Genomic DNA, 21939 nt, shown 5'->3' on the forward strand with positions numbered 1-21939 from the left:
CCAAAAGAAAAGAAAAGAAACGGACCCAGTGTTGTAAAAAAACGAGCTCTGAAAGTTAAAGCCATCAAATACACGATATCCAACAAGAAAGCAGCAGATCACGGTAACCGACAAAGTAGACGATGCGATCGGGGTTGACGCATGTCAGGTTTTCTGCGCAACCACTCTTTACTGCACATTTCTCGTTGAATCATTTATCTGGGTAAATAATTAATTTTGTGGTAGTACTCTGTACTTATGGCTCAGTGAAGGTTCACATTTTTTTAAGGACACAGACCCTTCTCATTGCGTTTAACCTAATAGTTTAAAATTTAATTTCAGATGGGTCAAAAGTCAAATGTGTTGCCACAGCAATAGCAAAAACGCCAGCCGATGTTTGCGCCGAGGCGTAGGCCTTGCAATGTTGTTTTATGTTTGGGGCGTGGTGGACATCGGCTGACCTGTCTTTCTTGGGCTCCATCCAGTCTGCGTATTTATTGCGCCAGATCGTTTCAAATGCAGGTAATACATATTGTTTCATTTTGTTCGGCTCGAAGCATTTGGGAATCTGCTATCTTGGAGGAGAGACGGCAAAAGCGCGCTCGGAATTCTGCAGCTTTCAAATTACGGTAGATCGTGAGAGTGTCCTATACATTGCGACGATGAGGACGGACTGGAAGCGACGATGGTTTACCATGGTGCTCTTGGCCCTTTGCCTGGGCTCCCGGACGGTTGAAGGCTCAGGTAAGACAGAACTGGTGTATATAGTAGGCTATAGCACGCTCCATCAAATTGCCTAAGCTTTACATACACAGTAAAAGTACAAATTGCGTCAATCCGTGTTGACAAGTGGGGATGGGAGATTGGGTGGGGATGACCGTTGAGGGTGGGGTTGTGGCGCTGGAAACCATGTGACTTTCATTGTGTTCCAAAGCATCCCCCCCTTCCCGTTCCAAAATAAAGTTGGGTTTCGTGGTATCCGTGAATTTTTCCAATACCATGAAATTCCCTGGAATATTTATATTGACACTAAAGTTAACCCAAAACGTAGGCCTATGCCTAAATATCTCTTTCTTTCTTTCTTTTTAAGTAACGATATATGTTTTTGGACATTTTACATTAAAAAGATATAATATCTTTTTATATTATCTACGTCAGAGCTCAGGTCTCAGCTTTTGTTTTTCGTTTTTTTTTTCTTTTTAATTTTGTTTTGGTTTGTTTTAATGAAACTCATTAATATAGGACGTATGAAAGCATTTTTGGCTGCGCAAATCAAAACTAGCTAAAATGGCGCAAAGCAATTTAGGCTTGATTGTTGAAAGTCATTAATTATGAAATGAAGTCCAATATGAGCGAGGTAATATTCTGTAGTCTACCCATCTTCCGACCGATCAACCGATATCAAATCTTATGCTGGCGTTTTATTGAGTTTCCTTTTTACTATATGTGCTGCCCCTGACCCCTGTATTTTTTTTCAGGTAAGAAAAACTGACCGCCTTTACTCATTTCTACGGAAGCTGATTTTAGGACATGACTTTAAAAAACGTATGACCCACAATTTTGCTCGGGCGGATTACTATTCCGGGCGGATTAGTATTTCGCCCGGGCGAAATAGTGGGTCAAACCTTTTTAGTTATGTCCTAAATATGCTTCCCTATATTTCCTTGCTCAGGATGGCTTCAAAACAAATTTGCGATAAACACAAACACATGACAGAACAGTCAGTACATGGACGTTTGAGACAAGAGTTCCATCATTTTAACATTCGGTTATTGATTATGAAAATCTGCTATTGGTAGTAATTCGTATCGTGTCACCACACAGAATGAGTGTCAATTAACTTCTGTTAACTGATAATTTACTAATAAGTAAGATAGATAATTAAACTATTTTAATATTAACTGAATATAAATTAAGGCTTTGAGAGCATATGGCAAGTTGTCTTTTTGTTCTAAATGCGCACGCGCTCGATCGACCACAGGAAGGCTGTCGCCCGGAAAAGGGTCTCTCTTTTCACAAGCGCATTGCGAACAAACACGCTATTTTATCAACCACAGAAGGCCCTCATAAAAAGTTTGTAAAAACGTGCATGAACAGCCAACAGCGTTACCGCGCGCCAGCCAATGTACGCAGTTGATTCCGTAACTTGATGGGTTTTAGAGTAGAACAGTGAAAATAAAAAGTTGTACAAAGTCGATTGGTTGATAGCTGTTGGCTGATTTAATGAAAGCCAGCCACCGTTCGAAGAGCGTAAAGAGGCTAATGTCATGGGGTGACAGGTGGAATGTCCACTCAGCCGTGTCGTGTGGGGTAGAATTTTGTCTGTTACTGTATGTAGTTATTCAGACTGTTTCACTCATAAAATTAACTATTTATCTGCAAATGCCTTGGTAAAAGCCACTGGCACTTTGTGGGAACAAGAGAGGACGTGCTTTTACATGAAAATGACCGCCCTTTGGGTAATCCCCACGTGCGAGCACAGATTTTTGGCGCGTTTGTCGCAGAGTACGCGCAGCTAATGCATATCCCTGAGTGTGCGATCCTCTCAGGGCCAGGGCTGTGCGTAATGGGGCGCGAGGCTAAAGCTCCCAGACTCAAGCCTGGCAGGTTGGCGTTGCCTGGTTTTTATAAACCTCTCTCATCAGTTTGCCTACAATTTGAATGAGCGGCCAAAGTTCGCAGAAAATTACCCTTGGTTTGGTTTTCTATTCGACCTCAAATTCATTCACACCGTACGATGTACATTCGTCCAATTAATCTTAAAAACGGTTGTCTTTTCATTCAGCTTGTATTCAACATGGTTAGCCCAATCAGGTGTTTGGGTAGCTGCTTGGGGTCTTTAACACTAAAAGAGCAGCCTCCAGCTCGGCCACAGACTGTCCTGCTTTTACCGGTGCAGAAGTTTACCTTTGACACCCGCTTTCGTAATATTGTCAATGTCAGTTGCGACCGAGTGATACAGTAAATTGACGATTTCAAGCTTGATATTGATTCCCGAGTCCGAGCCTACACATTTGTATTGTTGCCGCTGCAAAAAGGAATGTGTAGAAATGTACACTGGTGGTTATTCCTTGAAGAAGTTGGAGTGAGATTCGTAAGTTAACGCAGAAAGTTCAGCCCCAAATTCCGTACTCATTGGTTTTTTTTCTCTGCAGCGCCAGTTTTCAAATCAGGCCGTTGTGAGACCATAATAACGCAGCCAGATACGGAAGAAAATGAAGCAACGGTGTATTGGGCCTTCCCTCTTGCGACAAACAGTGATGGCAGCAAGCCAGCTGCAGTGACCTGTGATAGTGCTCCTGGCGCAAAATATGGAGGTGACACTCTCGTCACTTGCACTGCAACGGACCTCGACACTAAAGCTACGGCACAGTGCTCATTTCAAGTTCGTGTGTGTGAGTATTGTGGCAAATAAATCACTGCAGTACACTTGTTGATGCTGCAAAACTGTCATGTCTTTGCAGCGCCAACTTTTGATTTTCAACTTTTGTTTTCACACAGCCACTTCCACAAAATGTTGGTTATAACACCTCACTGTTTTTTTTTTATTCCTCCATGGTCTATTATTGCCAATGTAGTTACAAACGGCAAACCAGAATAATCCAACAAAAGATTCAAATCGCGTGTCATGAGACAATTAAGTTATTTTTAAAAGTTGTTCGTGTTTTCACAGTTGTCTTGCGTAGGCCTACTCTGCAAAATCGTTACCCACAATCATGTTAAAACCCTTAAATCCCAGGGAATCTGCTTTACAGAATATTGTGAGATTTTACTGCTTTGGATTTTGTATTGAAAGAGACCAGTCTCATGTACATGTACGAGTCTAGAAAACAGCTTTTGTTAGTTGTAACATATATACCCCAAGTACTTACATGCTGATGCTGAATACACAAATGCACTTTTGTCAAGCAGTGTTTTTGCAGTGCATTACTTGTTCATTCCCAGTGCAAACAAATTTACAATTCATGGATAAAGTGTTTTTCTTTAAAGCCCTTGTTTAATTGTCTCAAAAGAAAAGACTTGTGCACAGATTCACAGCAAATGGAAACTTTATGCACCAATGTGAGTAGCATGTGCAAATACCAGTAAACTACTACACCATTATTAAAGGTGGCAGTTTTATGTTGTTCCCAATATGAAACTTACTCTCTAAAATGTAAAAGCTCACATGTACCGTAAGTGGTTTCTTCACTTTGTATGCAGCTGTAGTGAAAATTTTGTACCCAGGAATTGCTCGAGAATGTAAGAAACTTATATCAGGTATAATAATATAACTTCTGTGAAGTCATGCAATCATGCAATGTGTTTCAGATAATACTTGCTGTTCAGAAATAGTGACTTAGCAAATCTGCAAAGAACATCTACTGACACACAGGACGGTCAGCAGATTTTTCTCTCTTCTTATACTGTAAGCAGAAATGAACACAGGATTCTCTATGAAATCACAAGATTGTTTACCGTGTAGCTGTACCCTCCGTTGTTAGAATCCGGTATTGTCCAGCCACTAGGCAGAGCATTATATTGCCCATTACTGTGAGTCTCTCAGTTCTTTTCAGAAAATCACCAACTGCCACCAGATCAGACTTAAAAACTTCCGTTCTCCCAGTCAAGTTCATGTCCATTAGCATTGGAGGGTTATTACTTGGAACTTTTTAATGCACTTTATTAAGAAGAAAATGGCGACTGAATCACCACTGATTACCGATCTCACAAGGCTACAGAGCAGACAGCAGGGATGCGCATGCATCACCTTTGATGTCATATGAAATAACGTTACAAACTATATTCATGGAAAAGTCTCATGTGGTAATAGGCAAATCCAACAAGGTTTCCACTGGACATTTTGAAAGGCCTCCCTAAATGGCAGAAAGCGTTGTATTGGAAACTTGGAAAATTTGTTGCGTGGAGCAACTGTCGTGGTCATACTGGTGCCACCACTGGCAATATGGACAATACATTACTGCTAATGACCCGTGATAGCAGTTTTACCATCTGACCATGGTCACCAGATTCATCGAAGCCCTATAGATGTTTTTCACGTCACATAACATAACGTAAGAGGCAAAGTCATTCAGAAAGCGTACCATGTCCATGGAGGAGCATGCATTAACGTGTATTTCAGTTTCCAGTACACCAGAATGCTGAGGGCCTTTTTCGCGCACATCCATGCAAATTAGGAACTGACAATCAAAAGCTACGTGACTGAAAACAAACTGGTTTCTGGTTTGAATCTTCAAGAGCCTAAAGGGTGCCTTTTTCCTTTCATGTACATGTATATTCTTTATTTGATTTGATAAAGTATTACTTCACAAAGAGATGAATTTGACTTTCGGTTATTCTTACTAGCTTGGGGGGACTTTTTTCATTAGAAGCCTATTATATATGTGCTCTATAGCCTGACCAAGAATGAAGCATGTTCATTATTGCTGACAGTTCTGTATATTTTAATTCTACCAGCAGAATTAAAAGCCGTAACTGCAGTGGCACAGCACTCGTGGACAGGTGGTACGCGCGCGTTACATGCCTCTTTGACTAATAGGGTGTCATGATTTGCCAAATGCGCACGTCAAGCTAAAGAATGTGCATGTGAGTGCTGTGCCACCGCAGTTATGGCGTCTAATTGGATTAGTCTGTAGCCTTGGGGAATTGGGGACTAGGTCTCATATTACATGTAAATGCTTATCTCCACAGATCCAACATTCGAGACAGGTTGCCCGGCTGATTTCGCATCTGATAATGGTGCTCTGAAAGTCGACTTTGCCAAGCCTGTGGCAAACAGAGACATCGATGGTGGTGAACCACCCTCAGTATCTTGCAACCCGGATGTATTCCCGGTTGATACATCGACACCAGTCAAATGTGAAGCCACAGGAGATGGTTCGAGAAAGGTTTCCTGTACCTTTACGGTTACAAGAGGGTCGGGTAAGTCAAAGCTATCAAGGAAATTTCCTCTTACATTTTGAGTCTGCAATGTTTTGATCATGCATATACTGTGAGGTAGATCCCATTAGTGCTACATACATGTACAATGTACACTGTGAAATATAAATTTAGATATGAGAAGTGTTTTTAACCAGAAATGAATGCCTCCATTATCCCGTGTCCCACTGTAATTGCGATTAACGTGTGTGTGCATAAAAAATGAATCCTTGTTGCTAAAACCCCTTTGGTTCTCACCTAGAGCAGATGTACGGAGGACATCTAAATTCACCTGAAGCCCCTGATGATAAATCCCTGTCAATCTCAGTGATAAATTGCAAATCATGGATGGAGCATGGATTATTTGGACCAATGCATGGCACACAGTAGAAACAGTGTCGTGCAGTAGAACCGCACAACAGCTCTTTTGGATTGAGCGGCTGTAACACAGCTCTTCACACAAAACGGTGCACAGCTGAAGATAAGCGTCAAGCACTGGCCGGTCCTTCTTTTAACCGATACAGCAGAAATTTCTAAGCTCATAAGTGATGCATCACTTGCTATCAGGCTGTTGCTTCTTATATGCTGCCAAATGTTGAGAGAAATTTGTAGAATATCCAGGATTGTCCTGAAGTGTGACGTAGTACATGTATTCACTTTGTGAGTTTTATGTGAGACTCAAAATCATGACTTGAACACAAATGGAATGTTTTATCGTGCATTACATTTTACAACACGAAACGAATTTTTGAAATTCTTGAAAAGAAAAAGAGATTTATTGAGGTGAAAGAATAAATGTTCTATCTGTTCCCATGAGCTTTGCCACCGGAGTATAATATACTAATATTATTAACATTCAATCTTTCACCTCCGGAGATTATATTCTCATCATTGGCACTCATAAACATTCATTGTTCATTTATGCTACTTCCAGGCTGCTGTCACAATGCTTCTTGATCCAGATTGTTTTCTTAACTGAACTTTCCACGTATACTTTTCAAATTCTCATCATATTGTTTCAAATTCCATCAGTACCAACCTTTGACAACGAGGGTTCATGCAGTGTTGACACCATTGTAACTCAGCCAGATAATGGAAAAAACACAGCCTCATCAAGCATCTCCTGGACGGAGCCAACCACAGCGACTCCAGGAGCTACCGTTAAGTGTGACCCAGACCCCGATAATTATGAATTTGTTGGCGGGGATACCACCGTGACATGCAAAGTCACAGATGGCAGTAACCCGGCCCTCTTCTCTGAATGCAGCTTTGATGTGAGAGTGTGTAAGTATAGCAGAATGTCAGTTGTGATAGGTTTGTGGTAGTGTAATGTGAAATACTTCTCTCATCATGAATTTGTGTGGTTCTGAAAAGACAAGGGTACTCATTGGAGCCACACATACATGTACACACAAGTGTGTATTTGCCTGCAACTGGGGACCCCCTATTGTTCCTCTTTTGTTTGTACTTTAACTTTTTTAGAAGACCACCCATATGTTTTGTACACAGTTGTCAATCGGGGACCCTCTGTCAATCGGGGACCTTATTGTCCTCTATTGTTCAGGGTCCCCAATTGAATGCAGAAACAAACTCATGTACTCACAAAAGAGACATTTTGCATAGTGCTACTGCAAACCTGTTAACTTGCCACCTTCACCATAAAAAACATTAAGATTCAAAATTGAGTCTGTGTGGCTTAAGTAAATCTGACCCCGCTACCTGTAGTGCTCTTGACATCAGGAAATTCACTGACACAGCAAATTTTCAGATGTTGTATGAGCATGAGTGTTGGAATTACTCGAGCTGGCTTAGCATACACATGTGTATGTACGCATTTGTATTTATGTAGTCTACGAAGCATGTTGACTAAGAATTTGCTGGAGTTTAAACCAATAAGGATAGATTAAGAGTGCACAGATAAATCAAGTGTACAAGTTTTTCTGTTATGTAAGTCAAGTATTGCAATTGTGACAATATTTGAATACTCAGTTCATGCTATTTTAATCAGCAATATTTGCCTTGCTTGAGTGTTGCTTGAAACATCCAGTTACATTCAAGCCCAAGCCACAACCAAAATCAAAAACTTCAAATAAAATATATCAATTTCAAACTACATGTATAAACTTCTTCTGTCTTTCATTTTGTTTCCTTTCCTCATATCATCAAGTTACAAAACATCCAAGTACACTAAGCCTTGTTACCCAAATTGTAGTAATTTTACCATCTGTGGAAGAGATTTTGGTTTAACCCTTATCTCCACAGATCCAACATTCAAAACGGGTTGCCCGGCTGATATTGCATTGGCTAATGGTGGAAAAGTCACCTTTGACAAACCTGTTGCAAACAACGACATTAATGATGGTGAGGCACCCCAAGTAACTTGCATGCCGGTTGTATTCCAAGATGATAAAACGACAGTAGTCACATGCACAGCCACAGGAGATGGGTCAAGAGAGGTTTCCTGTACATTCAAAGTAGCACTAGGAACATGTAAGTAAAGGGTTTGTTATAAAGTTTTCCTCCTTAAGAGGAGAGGAGCTGAGTCAAAAAAGGTTTCCTGTACCTTCAGAGTAGCACTAGGAACATGTAAGTAAAGGGTTTGTTATGAAGTTCCTTCTCCTTAAGAGGAGAGGAGCTTAATCAAGAAAGGTTTCCTGTACCTTCAAAGTAGCACTAGGAACATGTAAGTAAAGGGTTTATTATGAAGTTCCTTCTTCTTAAGAGGAGAGGAGCTGAGTCAAAAAAGGTTTCCTGTACCTTCAGAGTAGCACTAGGAACATGTAAGTAAAGGGTTTGTGATGAAGTTCCTTCTCCTTAAGAGGAGGGGAGCTGAGTCAAAAAAGGTTTCCTGTACCTTCAGAGTAGCACTAGGAACATGTAAGTAAAGGGTTTATTATGAAGTTCCTTCTCCTTAAGAGGAGGGGAGCTGAGTCAAAAAAGGTTTCCTGTACCTTCAAAGTAGCACTAGGAACATGTAAGTAAAGGGTTTATTATGAAGTTCCTTCTTCTTAAGAGGAGGGGAGCTGAGTCAAAAAAGGTTTCCGGAACCTCAAAGTAGCACTAGGAACATGTAAGTAAAGGGTTTTTTTATGAAGTTCCTTCTCCTTAAGGGATATTAATTCTTTTGAAATATTGCAGACTTTGCCAATGACGAATGTATCTGTCCGAAATTAATAGTAATATTTAAATAGAAATACACAAAGATTATTCTTCAACACTAAATAGTCTGTGAACTTTACAGTTCCATTGATACAGTGAGCCATATTCCAACAGGGCATGCCCAGCATGAGGCTATTCAGGAACACTGCTACTCGTGCACACACAATAGTCCACTGTCTTATCAGCACGGCCATACACTGACTCATGCGCACTTTGTTTCCGAAAGACGATGGCTTTTTGAAATACTGAACTCTTTTATTATTATACTACAACCCTTGAACTGTTGGACCTTTGTGTTTCAGTTAACCTTTTCAATTTTTACAGTTTGTTTTACAGTTGTTACAATACTCAGATTAAGAACTGGTGTGCTTTGTACTATTATCTGAAAATCGGCTTTACTTTTGGTAAACAACACTATGAAACACACTTTACCTAGAGAGTGATGATACCCACTATAGGTCACATGACTTAATGCGTGCAATCAGTGTATTATGGTTCTTCCTATTCAAATTTGCCGGCGTCATGTATATTTTTTTCAAAACAAATTTGCGCTCCACAGTTTCAACTGCAGTTTAATGTTACACATTTTCAAGGACTTCATCACGCACCCTTTGAAATTTTCGAGTTCATTTTATTTTTTTAAATTTCCCCCATATAGTGCCCACATTTGACAGCCGAGGATCGTGCGATGCTGGTGTAGTCGATGTGACACCAGATGAGGGTAAAATGACGGTTACGGGTATCAGTGGCAAGTGGGGAAAACCAACGTCGACAGATTCCGTGACATGTGACCCAGATCCAGACATTGCAACTTTCAGCGGTTCAGAAACTGTTGTAACATGTAAAGCAGTGAATGCTGATCTCTTTGATACGTGCACCTTCACGGTCCGTGTCTGTAAGTATTTGAATTTCTCAAGGGATGTGAGTTTGACAGATTCAGGTCATCAAGTTGGACTTGTAAACATGGGTTCATATTCAACATTTCCCAGGGTTCGGATTCAATTGCGTGATGTCCATCCGTGTAGACAGTCCTGAATGTCAGATGATTAGATTTGGTTTGCATAAAATTTATTAGCAATTTTAAGGACTCTTGTTGCTTAGCTCAAGGTTGACATAATTGTCACGTTCTCAAAATAAACTTACTGTACAAAGATAATTCATTACATGTGTACTGGAAATCACCATGAATTGCAATCACACCAGAGTTAATTCACCAGCATTAAGTTAACATCCTTAATTTAAATCGTTAGTCTTCATGATGAGGTCATGAGGTCATATTATAGTGCGCATCAAGAATATTCCATTATGTTACACAACGAAAACCATATGCCTTCAACAATAATCTTTGATCCTTTGAATCTAGAGAATTAGGTCATGACTACAATGAAGACATTGTCTTACCCATTCACCCTTTTTACTCCTGCCCTGAATACCGTAGATTGCCTTATGTAAGTATAACTAGGAGGTGCATCTTTTGCATTATTTTCCTTGATTCTCTGGGAAAGATCCAGCATTTGATGGGAACACCTGTGGTAAAGACATCAGCCTATCACCAGACCCCGATGAGTATAAAGCTACCCATGCCTGGATAACAAGTGCCAAAGATAAGGATGAAGCAGCTGCTAGTGTGACTTGCAATCCAGCATGGGACGACTTCCTCAATTTTGGGGGAGGAGAGAATCATGTCACCTGCCAGGCCGAGCAGAGTGGTATCGGAGTTTCCACTTGTAAATTCAAGGTTGCTGTCTGTGAGTGAAGTCTACTCTGACATTGTTTAGTTTGCTTTTAAATGGCATGTGAATGGTTCATGTAGGGACTAGCTGGGTTTTCAAAAGTATGGACGCATATCACCAATTTCAACAGCCGTTCAAAATTCTTGAAACGTTTTGATAATAGTTTGTCAAAGGGGAGTCATTTGTTTTAATACTGCCGGATCTGCACCACAAAAACAGTCTTATAGTCTTAGATTTACTTCAGAAATTAACAACGTTTTCTTTCTGTTTTATATGTGTCACCACTCCGACATTTGGCTGTTCACAATTAGGAATGGCAACCCCGGATCCTATAGGATGCACTGACAATCACAATAAATAACAAGATCAAATGGTCTTCTGATATTCTGTATTCCAATATTTACAACATGAGCTCGATATGGTATTAGAAAGTGAGCGTCTTACAGAATTATTTAATTATTTACAGGTCTGTGATTAAGCCATAAAAACTCAATTATACTCAATTAGTCAATCAAGAGACTCTGGGATCATCACATCAATCATAAAAAAGAAAGGTTCCATCATATCCACTGTAAATTATTAAATAGCAAAATTAATCGGTCCACCATTGATATATCTGTTGAAGTTTCTGTAGCCCCCTGAATCTGGCATCTAACAAACCGCAGTAGATCAGCCCAAAGCTCGGGCAAGCACAGCAAGTTCAGAGTCTATGCTCCTAATTAGCAGTACACAAGGGACTCTTCTCAGTCATCGGTAGAGTCGGTGGGACCAGTCTCAACATAAGGCCATCTACAATAAATTCAAACCCAAAACCTTAATAGTTTTAAAGAACTGGCGAAATCGCTCCAATTTGTTTCCTTTCCAACCTCGATCTCTACAATTCCAAATTACCACAAATCTTATATCATTATCCTTATTTTCATAAATGTAAATTTCTGATCTTCTAAAAAATCATCAGCCTCGATCTCCAGGATCAGCTTAATAGTCCTACTATTACAATTACGACGAAACTTCATCATCTGCAGGCTTTTACTTCGATGTATAAAAGCAAGAAAATCATCAATATTACACGCTAATTTGTTGAACAACTGTCTTGGGAGGTGAACTGTTGCCACGAAGTCGTTAATCCAACCTGGACATCTGTTGCTGGAATTAGGCCATAGTTTGCCTAATTCTCACGAAAACAGATTTTTCCGTCCTTTTCCAAAGTGGTCAAACAGATCCACAACAAAGCTAAATCTGCTGGCTCAGATTTCTGATGCTAGGGAGTCAAAACCGGTCTCGCATCACACAGTCACTCTCCAAACCTCAGTCTTTCTCGAGCAAGTCAAAATGACTTCTGACTCTCTATCTCTCTCTCACATAAGAAAACTCCTACATGCACCCAAAGATTCTAATTGTGTCCGATTGTACAATGCGACCTATTCTTCATCAACTGTCATGATTTGATTCACAATAATACAATGAGCGTTCTGACAATTACCACAGCCTGAACGAAATACTGTTGCATAAGACGGGAAGGCGTTTTCCCACTTCGCGGACGCCTTCTCTGAATGGCAGAGTTACGTCTACGCAGGAATGACGAAAAATTGATTGGCTAAAACTTGTGGACGATTCCATTACCTTTGGGGTAGATTGATATATACTCAGAATAAAACAATGAATGGAACACAGTAAAAACATGATCGGAGAAACACAACATTCAATTCATGCATTGGTTGCATTGTAATATGTAACCTGTCACGACAAAAGGGGAGTAAAGTCGCATCCCACTCTTTCCTATTTTAGGGTTCAGAGTCATATTGAAGTCACAGTGGAGGTCAAGTTTGGGGTTTTGTAGTATTTGGAAAGAGTAACCATCTTCCAAATATTTCGCTGAATCACATGTATAAAAATGTTAGTTTCTCAAGCAATTTTGACGATAGTATTAGCCTATTCATGCCTGGTCTGAAATGTTGAAACAGTGTCGGGATAAAGACACAAAGCTGCCAGAATAATGTCACATTGTCACCTTAATAAACCCTAATATCTTCACATCTGATTTTCTAAAAAATGTGCAGGCCTTCCAAGCGTACTATTCGCTCACATTTGCACGCTGCCGCCATAGGCATGCAGCCTCAATCTGGCAGCTTTACACAATAAATGTAGCCGGTTCAATGATTCCCGTGCATGTTGCTCATGTAATTTTGCATGTGCTGTGTTAGTTCTCATACCATGCGATTATACAATACGATTCTGACGGAATTGTACAAGCTGCTAGTTCGAGGCTCTGCGTGGATGCCTATGGTGACAGCATGCAAAGAATGAATATGGGACCAGCCTTGCAACAGATCCTTCATGTTAAAGAAATTCTGGGTTTTTTTCTTTCCAGGGCCAAACTTACTTGAGAACGCATTGGTAAGTGACAAAAAACAAGGTCCAAATCAGGAAGAAAATCAAGCGGCAAAGGTGGACTGGGTCATGCCGATTGCAGTGGGGTCCAATGGAGAGGAACTACCAGTCACATGTAACCCTAAGCCGGGGTCAAAGTTTGCAGGAGGTAGTCATGAAGTGACATGTGAGGTTACAGACCCCATCACACTCTACCAGGCAAAGGATAAATTCAGAGTTAAAATTTGTAAGTAACACTGGTCTTGATATCCATGCCGTACTGCACCTGTTTTCAGACTACAGATAGTATTGGTAATTGTAATAGGACAATAAGCCTTTTGCAAGTTAAATTTGAATACAGTCCGGTACACTGAGTTACCTGATTGCACATAAACATAACAATTTGAATTCCCCATACTAAAGACACTGTTGCTTTACCTTATGATTGGTAGCAACCTTCTACATAGCCACCACCATGCACTGTTTCCTTTGTGCCCCTCTTATCCATTGATAACAGTGTGTTGGTGCAAGGTATCTCTGAACTGTGGAAAATTCATTGCATTAATCCTTTAAGTTCCCAAGAAAGCCAAAACATTTTTATATTCAAATTTAGATCATTTAAAATATTCAAGTTTTTACAGTTCTATGAATTACTGTATATTGTCATCTTTTTCCAGTGGAACGGACGTTGCTTATTTCACAAAAAGTCCTGGGTTCAAATTCTTGCAAGTCAAATGTTTTATTTATGCATCAAAGTATTAGATCACTTGCATTAGTAAGTTTGAAACAAAGACAGCTATATGCAACAGTGGCGGGCTAATCAGCTTACACATGATTCTAGATTTAGGCATAAGAGATCTCATGTTCTTTTCCCAAGGAATCACTTTTGTATTCGTTTCTTACTTAAATCACTTGAAATTAATAAGAGCTAATTTTCAATTTCACAAATGCCACTCAAACAAGTCAAAGGATTAAACGAAGTACATATAAGTTACTTGTCATGTATGAAAATGCAAAATATGATATTTAAGGCAAATGTGATGTTTTAAAAAGGTTATGAAAACATTACCAAACGAGGATGAGTGCTTTCTTGTGTGATAGTGCGCATTTATGAAGATGGACAGTGGCTGATCAGATGATTTCAAAACTTTATCTGATTTCTTTTTAAATAACAAAATGAAGTACCCACCTTGAGTGCTAGCTGAGCCCCTTCCACACACACACCCATCGCACCCTAGTATGTGGACTTCTTTTGTGGAGAGGTTCACACTGTGTATACCACGCCTGCACACCCCCTCACATTTGTATCCTGTAAGGAATTTCCTTTGTTCTCATATGTAGTTAAAAATTAGTGTGTGAAGCACAGTTTTCGAATTGCTTGCATTTGGTCCTGATGATTCATTGTTAACTGGCTTAGTGATGGATAAGTAGTTGTTGAAAATTCTTTATTTTTGAGTGAATTCCTGATATAAGTTTTATGAAATTCTTATTCTTTTGTACCCCCAAATGATCCTAGTCAGGGGTACTTCCCATTGTTCTGGTGTCCCACAAGGCACCATAAACACGTGCACACAGTACACCCACACACCTGCCTGGTAATGCACTGATTTTTGTGGAAATTTACCTTTATTTATCCTGTAGCTCCTGGTGGAAACGAGAGGGTTTGTGTTTACAAAGCAACAGTGGTACTTGAAATTACTGGAAACTCACAGTGCACACACTGATTCATGCATGCGCTTCAAGATGCACTGAGCACACACAACCAATTTCTGTTTAAAGTGTATCAGCAGATTTCACATTTGCACTGTGTAGGATTGTACTGCATCAGACCAGTTGGGAAACATTCCCCATCTTCTTCCCCAGTGAGGGTTGAGGGCGCACTTCAACTCGGGGCAGATTAGGATGTTATGTAAAGGACCCATTTGCAAAGAGGATTAGTACATAGCACAAAGTGTTGACAGAGATGAATATTCTGTATGATGTTGTACCCAAAAGGTGGAAACCATTCGGGAGGTGAAAATCATTGTGCTAATAACAGGCGCTTTAGTACTATAGGTTTGCAGGTGTGCAGAATGTGCCCCATTTTGGCTCCAACAGTGCCTCAGCTAGTCTTCGAAGTCATCGCTACAAGAAGACTGCTGATTGACCAGAATATTTAGTCCCAGCATAATGTCTTTGACAAGTTGCCAAATGCAGCTTTTTATCACACTTTTGCATGGTTTGTCTGTTTGTCACAGGGAATTTCATTACTACTCATCTGTGTAGATGGGGCTTGATAGAGTAGCAGATTTTACAGCCAATTTCAAGTCATCAGCAGTTTTGGAAGTCTTGTGACAGCACTGATCTTTGTTGTTGTCTCTGTAGATCCAACATTTGATGGGAGTTGTCCTGATTTTACTCATTCCCCTGGCGACGGAGATACGACTGTTGTAAGCTATATCGAACCCACTGGAGCACTTGATTCAAATGGCATCAAGAAAGCAGTGGTCACCTGTGTCCCCCCCCATGATTTCCCCTTTCCCAATAATCAAGAAACGGACGTAACTTGCTTTGCAACCGATTCTGATTCTGGCACTTTTCCATCCAAGGCCACGTGCAGCTTCAAAGTCACTGTTGGTGAAGGTAAGGTTTTCTTTTGCTGTGATTGACGCAAAATATTCAGCCGGGTAGCATTGTCAAAAAAGTCTTGTTAAAATCAGTGACGTCTCTGTAAGGATCTTCACAGTCAGTGTGCATATGACAGTAAATTGACAGCGCCTCAAAATACTTTCCTCTTTAATGAAAAAAAGTCGCCATAAAATACATACATGTGTGATTGCGAATGCGTAAGGTGCAGTTCACTAATAAGGGATTCATTTGGGTTGGATCCTGAGTTAGCATTCTCTTGACACCTCTCCACTTCCAAACACAATGTAGCAGCTTCATCGTTGGACCCTCTGCAGTCTCCTGACAATGAACAGAGCATACCGTCCGAAAGGTTAGGTACTGTCCAGTTCTTTTCAGAACCACATACTCAGAAAGAGGTATTCTTGATGGTACTTCCAAAAACCTCTGTAACCTACTTGCTACTGAAATGGGGAAAAATGGCACACTATTCGAAAAATCAAGAACTCTATAAAGCTACACATTTTTAAAGGGGAACTACTCCTATGTAAAAACGTGTATTTGACTGGATCTGTCACACTCGCCCATCTTAAGTCATTGCTGTCCTCAGCAATGCAAATGAAAATGAATTTAATATAAATATTAACACGCATTGTACAGCATCCTCTAACATAACAGCAGGGAAAACATTTATCATTGTATTAAATTCAAAGTACCGACCAAATATATTCAGGCATTTAGGTACACAACTGGTATTTAATGACTCTTCATATAGGTCCTACTTGAGTCTTGGAACTCCTCTGATGGAGGAATGGCAGGGATGGACATCTGCATTCCAGCTGTAGAATTCTGTTTTAACTGGTTCTGGTGTTTTGCCTCATGTACGCCATGGGGTAGTACCATCAAGTATCTGATGTTGTTTCCACCAGTCCTGAAAAACAGTAGGCCACCCTTCACTTCTAGGTTATCCCACATCAGTAGCAGCCGCTACACCACCTTGGGCTCATGGGCCATCTTGCTACGACTCGTCCTCTTTGGACCATCCAGCTTCATATCCACGACATTCCGTACGGCTGGATCTCGCTGCTGGGCTTCCCGTAGACTGTGGCCACATCTTGTTGCACATCTTGGTTTGGCTCGTCATTAGTTCAAGCACTGACAGGGACTGCTTTTGGGTGTCTAGAGGGGACTCTGGGGGCTTCAGGACTCTTGGGTGTAGACACATTGATGGTGACTGGGGTTACTGGGACATCTTTGGGAGACCTCTTCTTTCACGGTTCAGCATGGATTCCAGGTTTTGGAAGTAATTATTTTGTCGTTGCTGCTCACCAATAATCTGGGTGATCATCGCCTTCAGTGTGTGGATTTGTTAGAACTGTTGCAGTATGGCTCTCTGCATACAGGCTTGATGCTGCAGTAACTGTAAGATGCTTGACTGTTGGTCAATAGTTAATAGTTCTTCTTGGCAACTTTGGATGAAACCATTGGGAAGTGGATCAAATCCACACAGCTGAAGGGTAGTCAGTGCTTCTGCCATCGTGTCTGGTATCCACCCACAGATCCACTAAAACACTCTGTTGGTTTGAACCTAACCTCTGACCAATAAACATAAAAGACCGACAACCCTTCAAAATAAGAAGAAAAATGACCTATTCCCTACTAAAACCATTTCAAGCTTAGTTTTACCAAAAAACACATTCCCCACCCGGATCTTCCACCAAAAAGTAAAAAAGTAACGGGAAAAATGGCGCACTATTAGAAAAATCAAGAACTCTAAACTAAAGCTAAACATTTTCAAAGGGGAACTACTCCTATGTCAAACATGTATGTAATACAATACTTATTTGTGGCTCTGCCATACTACCTTCACCATGAAAAGCCTCAAAACTCATCTGATTCGTAATTTGTTTCACTTCCACAGATTCATTTTTAGCATTGTATAATATTGAATGATACATATGTGAACAATTTCCTGCAAGACTGCACCCACCTCAGGAAACCAGAAAAAGGATCAGCTATTAACCTGCAGTGGTTCACAGGGAACACTGCAAAGCCATGCAGCCTACATGTTTATACAAATGGGCCAGTTCACGAGACATCAAAGAATTGTTTCCAAGGATGAATTGAATAATTCATGAAAATACATTGAATATTACACGAAACTGTGTTGTACCTGGGTCCATTCTGTCTTCCAACAGTTCCAAAATTCCCAGTGGGCTGCCCAGAAGATATTGAAAGGGGACCTACGCCTGGCCAGAACAAGGCAGTGGGCGTCACATGGGCCATCCCAACAGCGACACAGAGTGATGGACAACCAGCCACAGTAACCTGTAACAAAGCAAGCGGCTCAGACTTCAGTGGCTCAACGGAAGTCACCTGCACAGCAGTGGACTCCCGCATGCCAAGCTTGAAAAGTACCTGTACCTTCCATGTCCATGTCTGTAAGTGGCCATTACGTGAAAGTGAGTGGTGATCCACTATGGCCTGCCCAATTTAAGACAGAAGCCTTGACCCAAGAAAGGGAACTTGAAGGGGGCTGACTCCATCCAACCTACGGGTATTCCATATCAGACCTCCATATCAGGGCTATGTTAAAACTGACTCATTTTTAGCCTACAAACTTTCTGAATAGCTGTAAATTTGACTTCAAGAAGATTTCAGTGGATTCAAATAGATAAGGAAACACTCCGAGCATCAAAGAGTCAAGATGGTGTGTCAAAAATCATGGTGACCCTCTTTTGACAAAACTTGATTTTGACAACATTGTGGTTGAGAACATGTACTACTCATAATTTTTCCCACATTTACGTATATTTAATGAAACCTCTCAGGATTTTGATGTGTTTTTACTCAAAGGGTGATGTTTAAAGCTAAAACCTTCCATTTTGCTTGATCCTGACGATGCACATGGAACAGGCATTAGTGCCAAAAATTGACATGTGGTATTTGCTCATTAATATTCAGAAGCATGGCCATTTTTATCAAAATTGGAAGTTCTAAGGTCCAAAGGTGTGTTGGTCTGATATGAAATGACCGAGGTGAATAATCAGACTTCTCGCAAACCGAGTAGATGACAAAAGAGAAACAAAAGCTAAAATGTTTGTTAAATATGTGAAATTGATACTTTCCTGCAGACAGCACATTTACGTATTTGAAAATGTAATATTTAAACTATTAAAAGCAAGATAGATTTGATTTTGATTTGTTTTTTGATGAATTGTTCTATTCCAAGATCCCATGATAATTGAGGATGACTGCAAAGATAAAGTTGCTAGTCCATCTGCTGGTTCTACAATTGTCAACTATGTCAAACCATCTGGAGCAATCGATTCCAAAGGGACACATGCAGAAGTAACCTGTGACCCTGACACAGGAACTCTCTTTACTGATAATAAGGTAACCAGGGTAACCTGTACAGCAACAGATCCTGATTCTGACAAACGTGATGTGGCCACTTGCACCTTTAAGATACTGGTTGCTGCTGGTAAGTTTGTGTCATAGCATGGTCATAATTCCTAGAAAAAGTACCAAAGGAGGATGACATCATTGCAAGAAAGCAGGATATTAACGTGTAGAGATGATTTCCTGTAAAACGTAATTGGAGAATTTCAACATTTTACTCTCAAGATGTCCTCAACCCGAGCACGATTTCATCCTGACTTTTTGTTGCATTTGACCCATTTTTAACATCCCGAGTGTGATTGATTGTAAAGTGCCAGTTTTGCTTGTAAACTGTCCCTTGCATTACAAGCTGCCATTTTAGCACCCCCATGCCTTGTGTGTGTTCCTTTCTTCATTTGAGTAACAAATAACTGCCTTGCTTACTACAATACAGTCTTTGGCCTTCATCCAAATCTCTTGTCTAGAGCTAGGTCTTGGTCTTCACTCCATTGGAAATGCGTGGCCGGAGACGCACGGACAATATTAGACTTTAATAGTCATAGCTCCGGAAGCCCGTTTCAGACACGGCCTTTGTCTGTCTTGCATGAATTTCATTTTGCTTGACATGGCTATTAACACTGTGACTCAGTTGGGCTCAATACAGGTCAAAGTAGTTTTTGCATCTGAGGACTTAATAAGTCACCTGCTTGAAAAGACTGAATTCAAGTCACAGATTTGAGTAACCCACTGCAACAGTCATTCTCAGATGATAACAAGTCAGATGGCACTTGCAAAGTTCCCCGGGCCCGGTCTCCATAACTTTAGTTGGCCAAAATAAAAGTGCGCAAATTAAAGCTGTTTGCGTTTTTATAGCTAAGAATCGATGAAGCACTTCAAAACATCTTCCTGTGGCAATTCAATAAAAAAACAGGGCCTTAGGTCTGTGTCAGTAGCAGTGACTCAGTAGCAAACATTTCCACACTTGTCTGATGTCTGCCTCACAGTAAGGCCACAGTGTTTCCAGTTTTGCCCTTTTCTCATTCTTTCTCTCAGCTCCGACATTTGATGAACCCCATGACTGTCAAGTGGATGTCAATGCCAGCCCAGACAATGGAAAGACAGCGATCGTATCCTGGACAGAGCGTACCGCCAAACAAGGCGATGGAACTGCAGCAGCAACTGTAACGTGTAATCCAGCGAGTGGTTCAGTGTTCAAAGGTGGTGACACCCCCGTGACTTGTACAGCGGTGGACCCTCGCTCATCACTCCTTTCCGAAACATGTGACTTCAAAGTGAGAATATGTAAGTAGACTCAATCCATTTGCCACCAATCAGCCAGCTCTGTGTTTGCGTTTTTCTGACCAGCAGCTTATTCCTTGTTCCTTTAACCTTGGCATCCAAACTGCCAACTCGGTATTTTTCTTGTAACTTCTGCCATTTAACTCTGTTTTAATCTCTTGTTTTGTGGTAACGGTGTGTTTCTTGTGGAAAATTTCTCTCTGCAAACATTAGGTTTCCTGATGTCGGTGAAAGTTTTTGAACGGAAGCAAATTCAGAGAGATGAATGAAATGCAATTTATAAATAAACCAAAGAAAAATTAAAAAAAACAAAAATGAATTAAGTCTCCTTGGAGAAACAATTTACAAACAAAGATAAGTGAAACTTCGCTTCGCTTGGTTAAGAGCTTTTCAAACTATCAATTCCTTGGGATGAGACTTGGTTGTTTCCACTCTGTTCACAGAACCATGCCATGCTATCCCACATGTGATCCATGTTCTAATCCGGCTCTGTGTTCAATGTGCATCCACAGCGTTGCACAGGCAGCCTGTGAATATTGCAACACCTCTGGTGGGCAAGTCCACACTTTTTTGCCCACCTTACCGTAAGCATGTCTCCCACTGTAGTGGTTGGGCTGGCTTACACGGTACTCGACACCGAAGATTCTCGGCTCTCACGGACTCGCACTTATGTTAGGAATTTAAACAAATTACACGTGAGCTGCAGAATGTGGGGACATTCGTTTTAGGAGAATATATACTAGTCTAAGGGCAAGACAGACAAATAAAATAACGTGCAGGGAAACGAGTTTCAGAACAATAACAATTAACAACATATAATTGAACATTCAAGAAACAATAGGAATCAATGAATGGAGAGGAGAGGTAGCCTGGTTAATGCAAAGGCTCTGGGAAATTCTTCATACCAGCAGCATAAGTTAAGTCGACAGAAAAAAGTAAACTGATTTCCGTTACAATATAAAAGGGAGTTTCATCTCCTAAAGCATTCATGGTCTTTGCATCAGTGAATTTCATTCAACTGTTGGGTGTCCGAATGGAGCATGCCTTCTTGGAAATGTTATCATAAGTCTTTGTGGTGATTGTGTAATAAAGGAAGGTGGGGCATTGTGCATTGACATGGTTGGTAGTCAGATGAAGGAGTAGAATCCACCAGTTGGTGTTGGTCTATGGCCAGAAATTGCTAAGTGTTAAATTGCCTAGGTATCAAACGGTGTTTGTTCAACATTGCACAGCAGTGAAATAGTCGAGACCATCACAAGCCCAGACACAAGACCACGCACAAGCAACAGTGTGAACAGTGACAAAGGAATTCTTTGTCGTAGCTCATTTGAATAGCTTGTGACTTGAATTCAGACTGTGGAGGTCTTGTGTTGGTCTTGTGTGGCATTGTGAAGGTATAAGTGGTCTTGACTACAGCGTTGTTGCACAGTGTTAATTCAGCACATCACGGTCTTGGTTCTAGTGGTGCCCCACTTTTTTTTTAAAGTTTACGATA

At 40.6% G+C, this 21939-nt stretch overlaps 1 protein-coding gene across 2 annotated transcripts in view; it reads left to right on the forward strand.

Moving 5' to 3' along the window:
• Positions 1-298: 298 nt before the first annotated feature.
• LOC110991235 (uncharacterized) overlaps positions 299-21939 on the forward strand; it is a 34021-nt gene continuing 12380 nt past the window's right edge. The window contains exons 1-12 of one of the 2 annotated variants that reach the window (XM_087134100.1): positions 299-723; positions 3135-3374; positions 5671-5901; positions 6931-7182; positions 8161-8388; positions 9716-9952; positions 10563-10805; positions 13162-13407; positions 15525-15782; positions 17963-18205; positions 18997-19248; positions 20199-20447. In XM_087134100.1, the coding sequence (XP_086990226.1) occupies positions 411-723; positions 3135-3374; positions 5671-5901; positions 6931-7182; positions 8161-8388; positions 9716-9952; positions 10563-10805; positions 13162-13407; positions 15525-15782; positions 17963-18205; positions 18997-19248; positions 20199-20447 (2992 nt within the window). In that variant the 5' untranslated portion in view covers positions 299-410. The remainder of the gene's footprint in view (positions 724-3134; positions 3375-5670; positions 5902-6930; positions 7183-8160; positions 8389-9715; positions 9953-10562; positions 10806-13161; positions 13408-15524; positions 15783-17962; positions 18206-18996; positions 19249-20198; positions 20448-21939) is intronic. The other variant, XM_087134102.1, reaches the window with a different exon arrangement.

The sequence above is a fragment of the Acanthaster planci genome, linkage group LG03 (assembly GCF_054643075.1).
Source record: "Acanthaster planci isolate LZ-2023a linkage group LG03, COTS_SCS, whole genome shotgun sequence".
Classification (NCBI taxonomy): domain Eukaryota; kingdom Metazoa; phylum Echinodermata; class Asteroidea; order Valvatida; family Acanthasteridae; genus Acanthaster; species Acanthaster planci.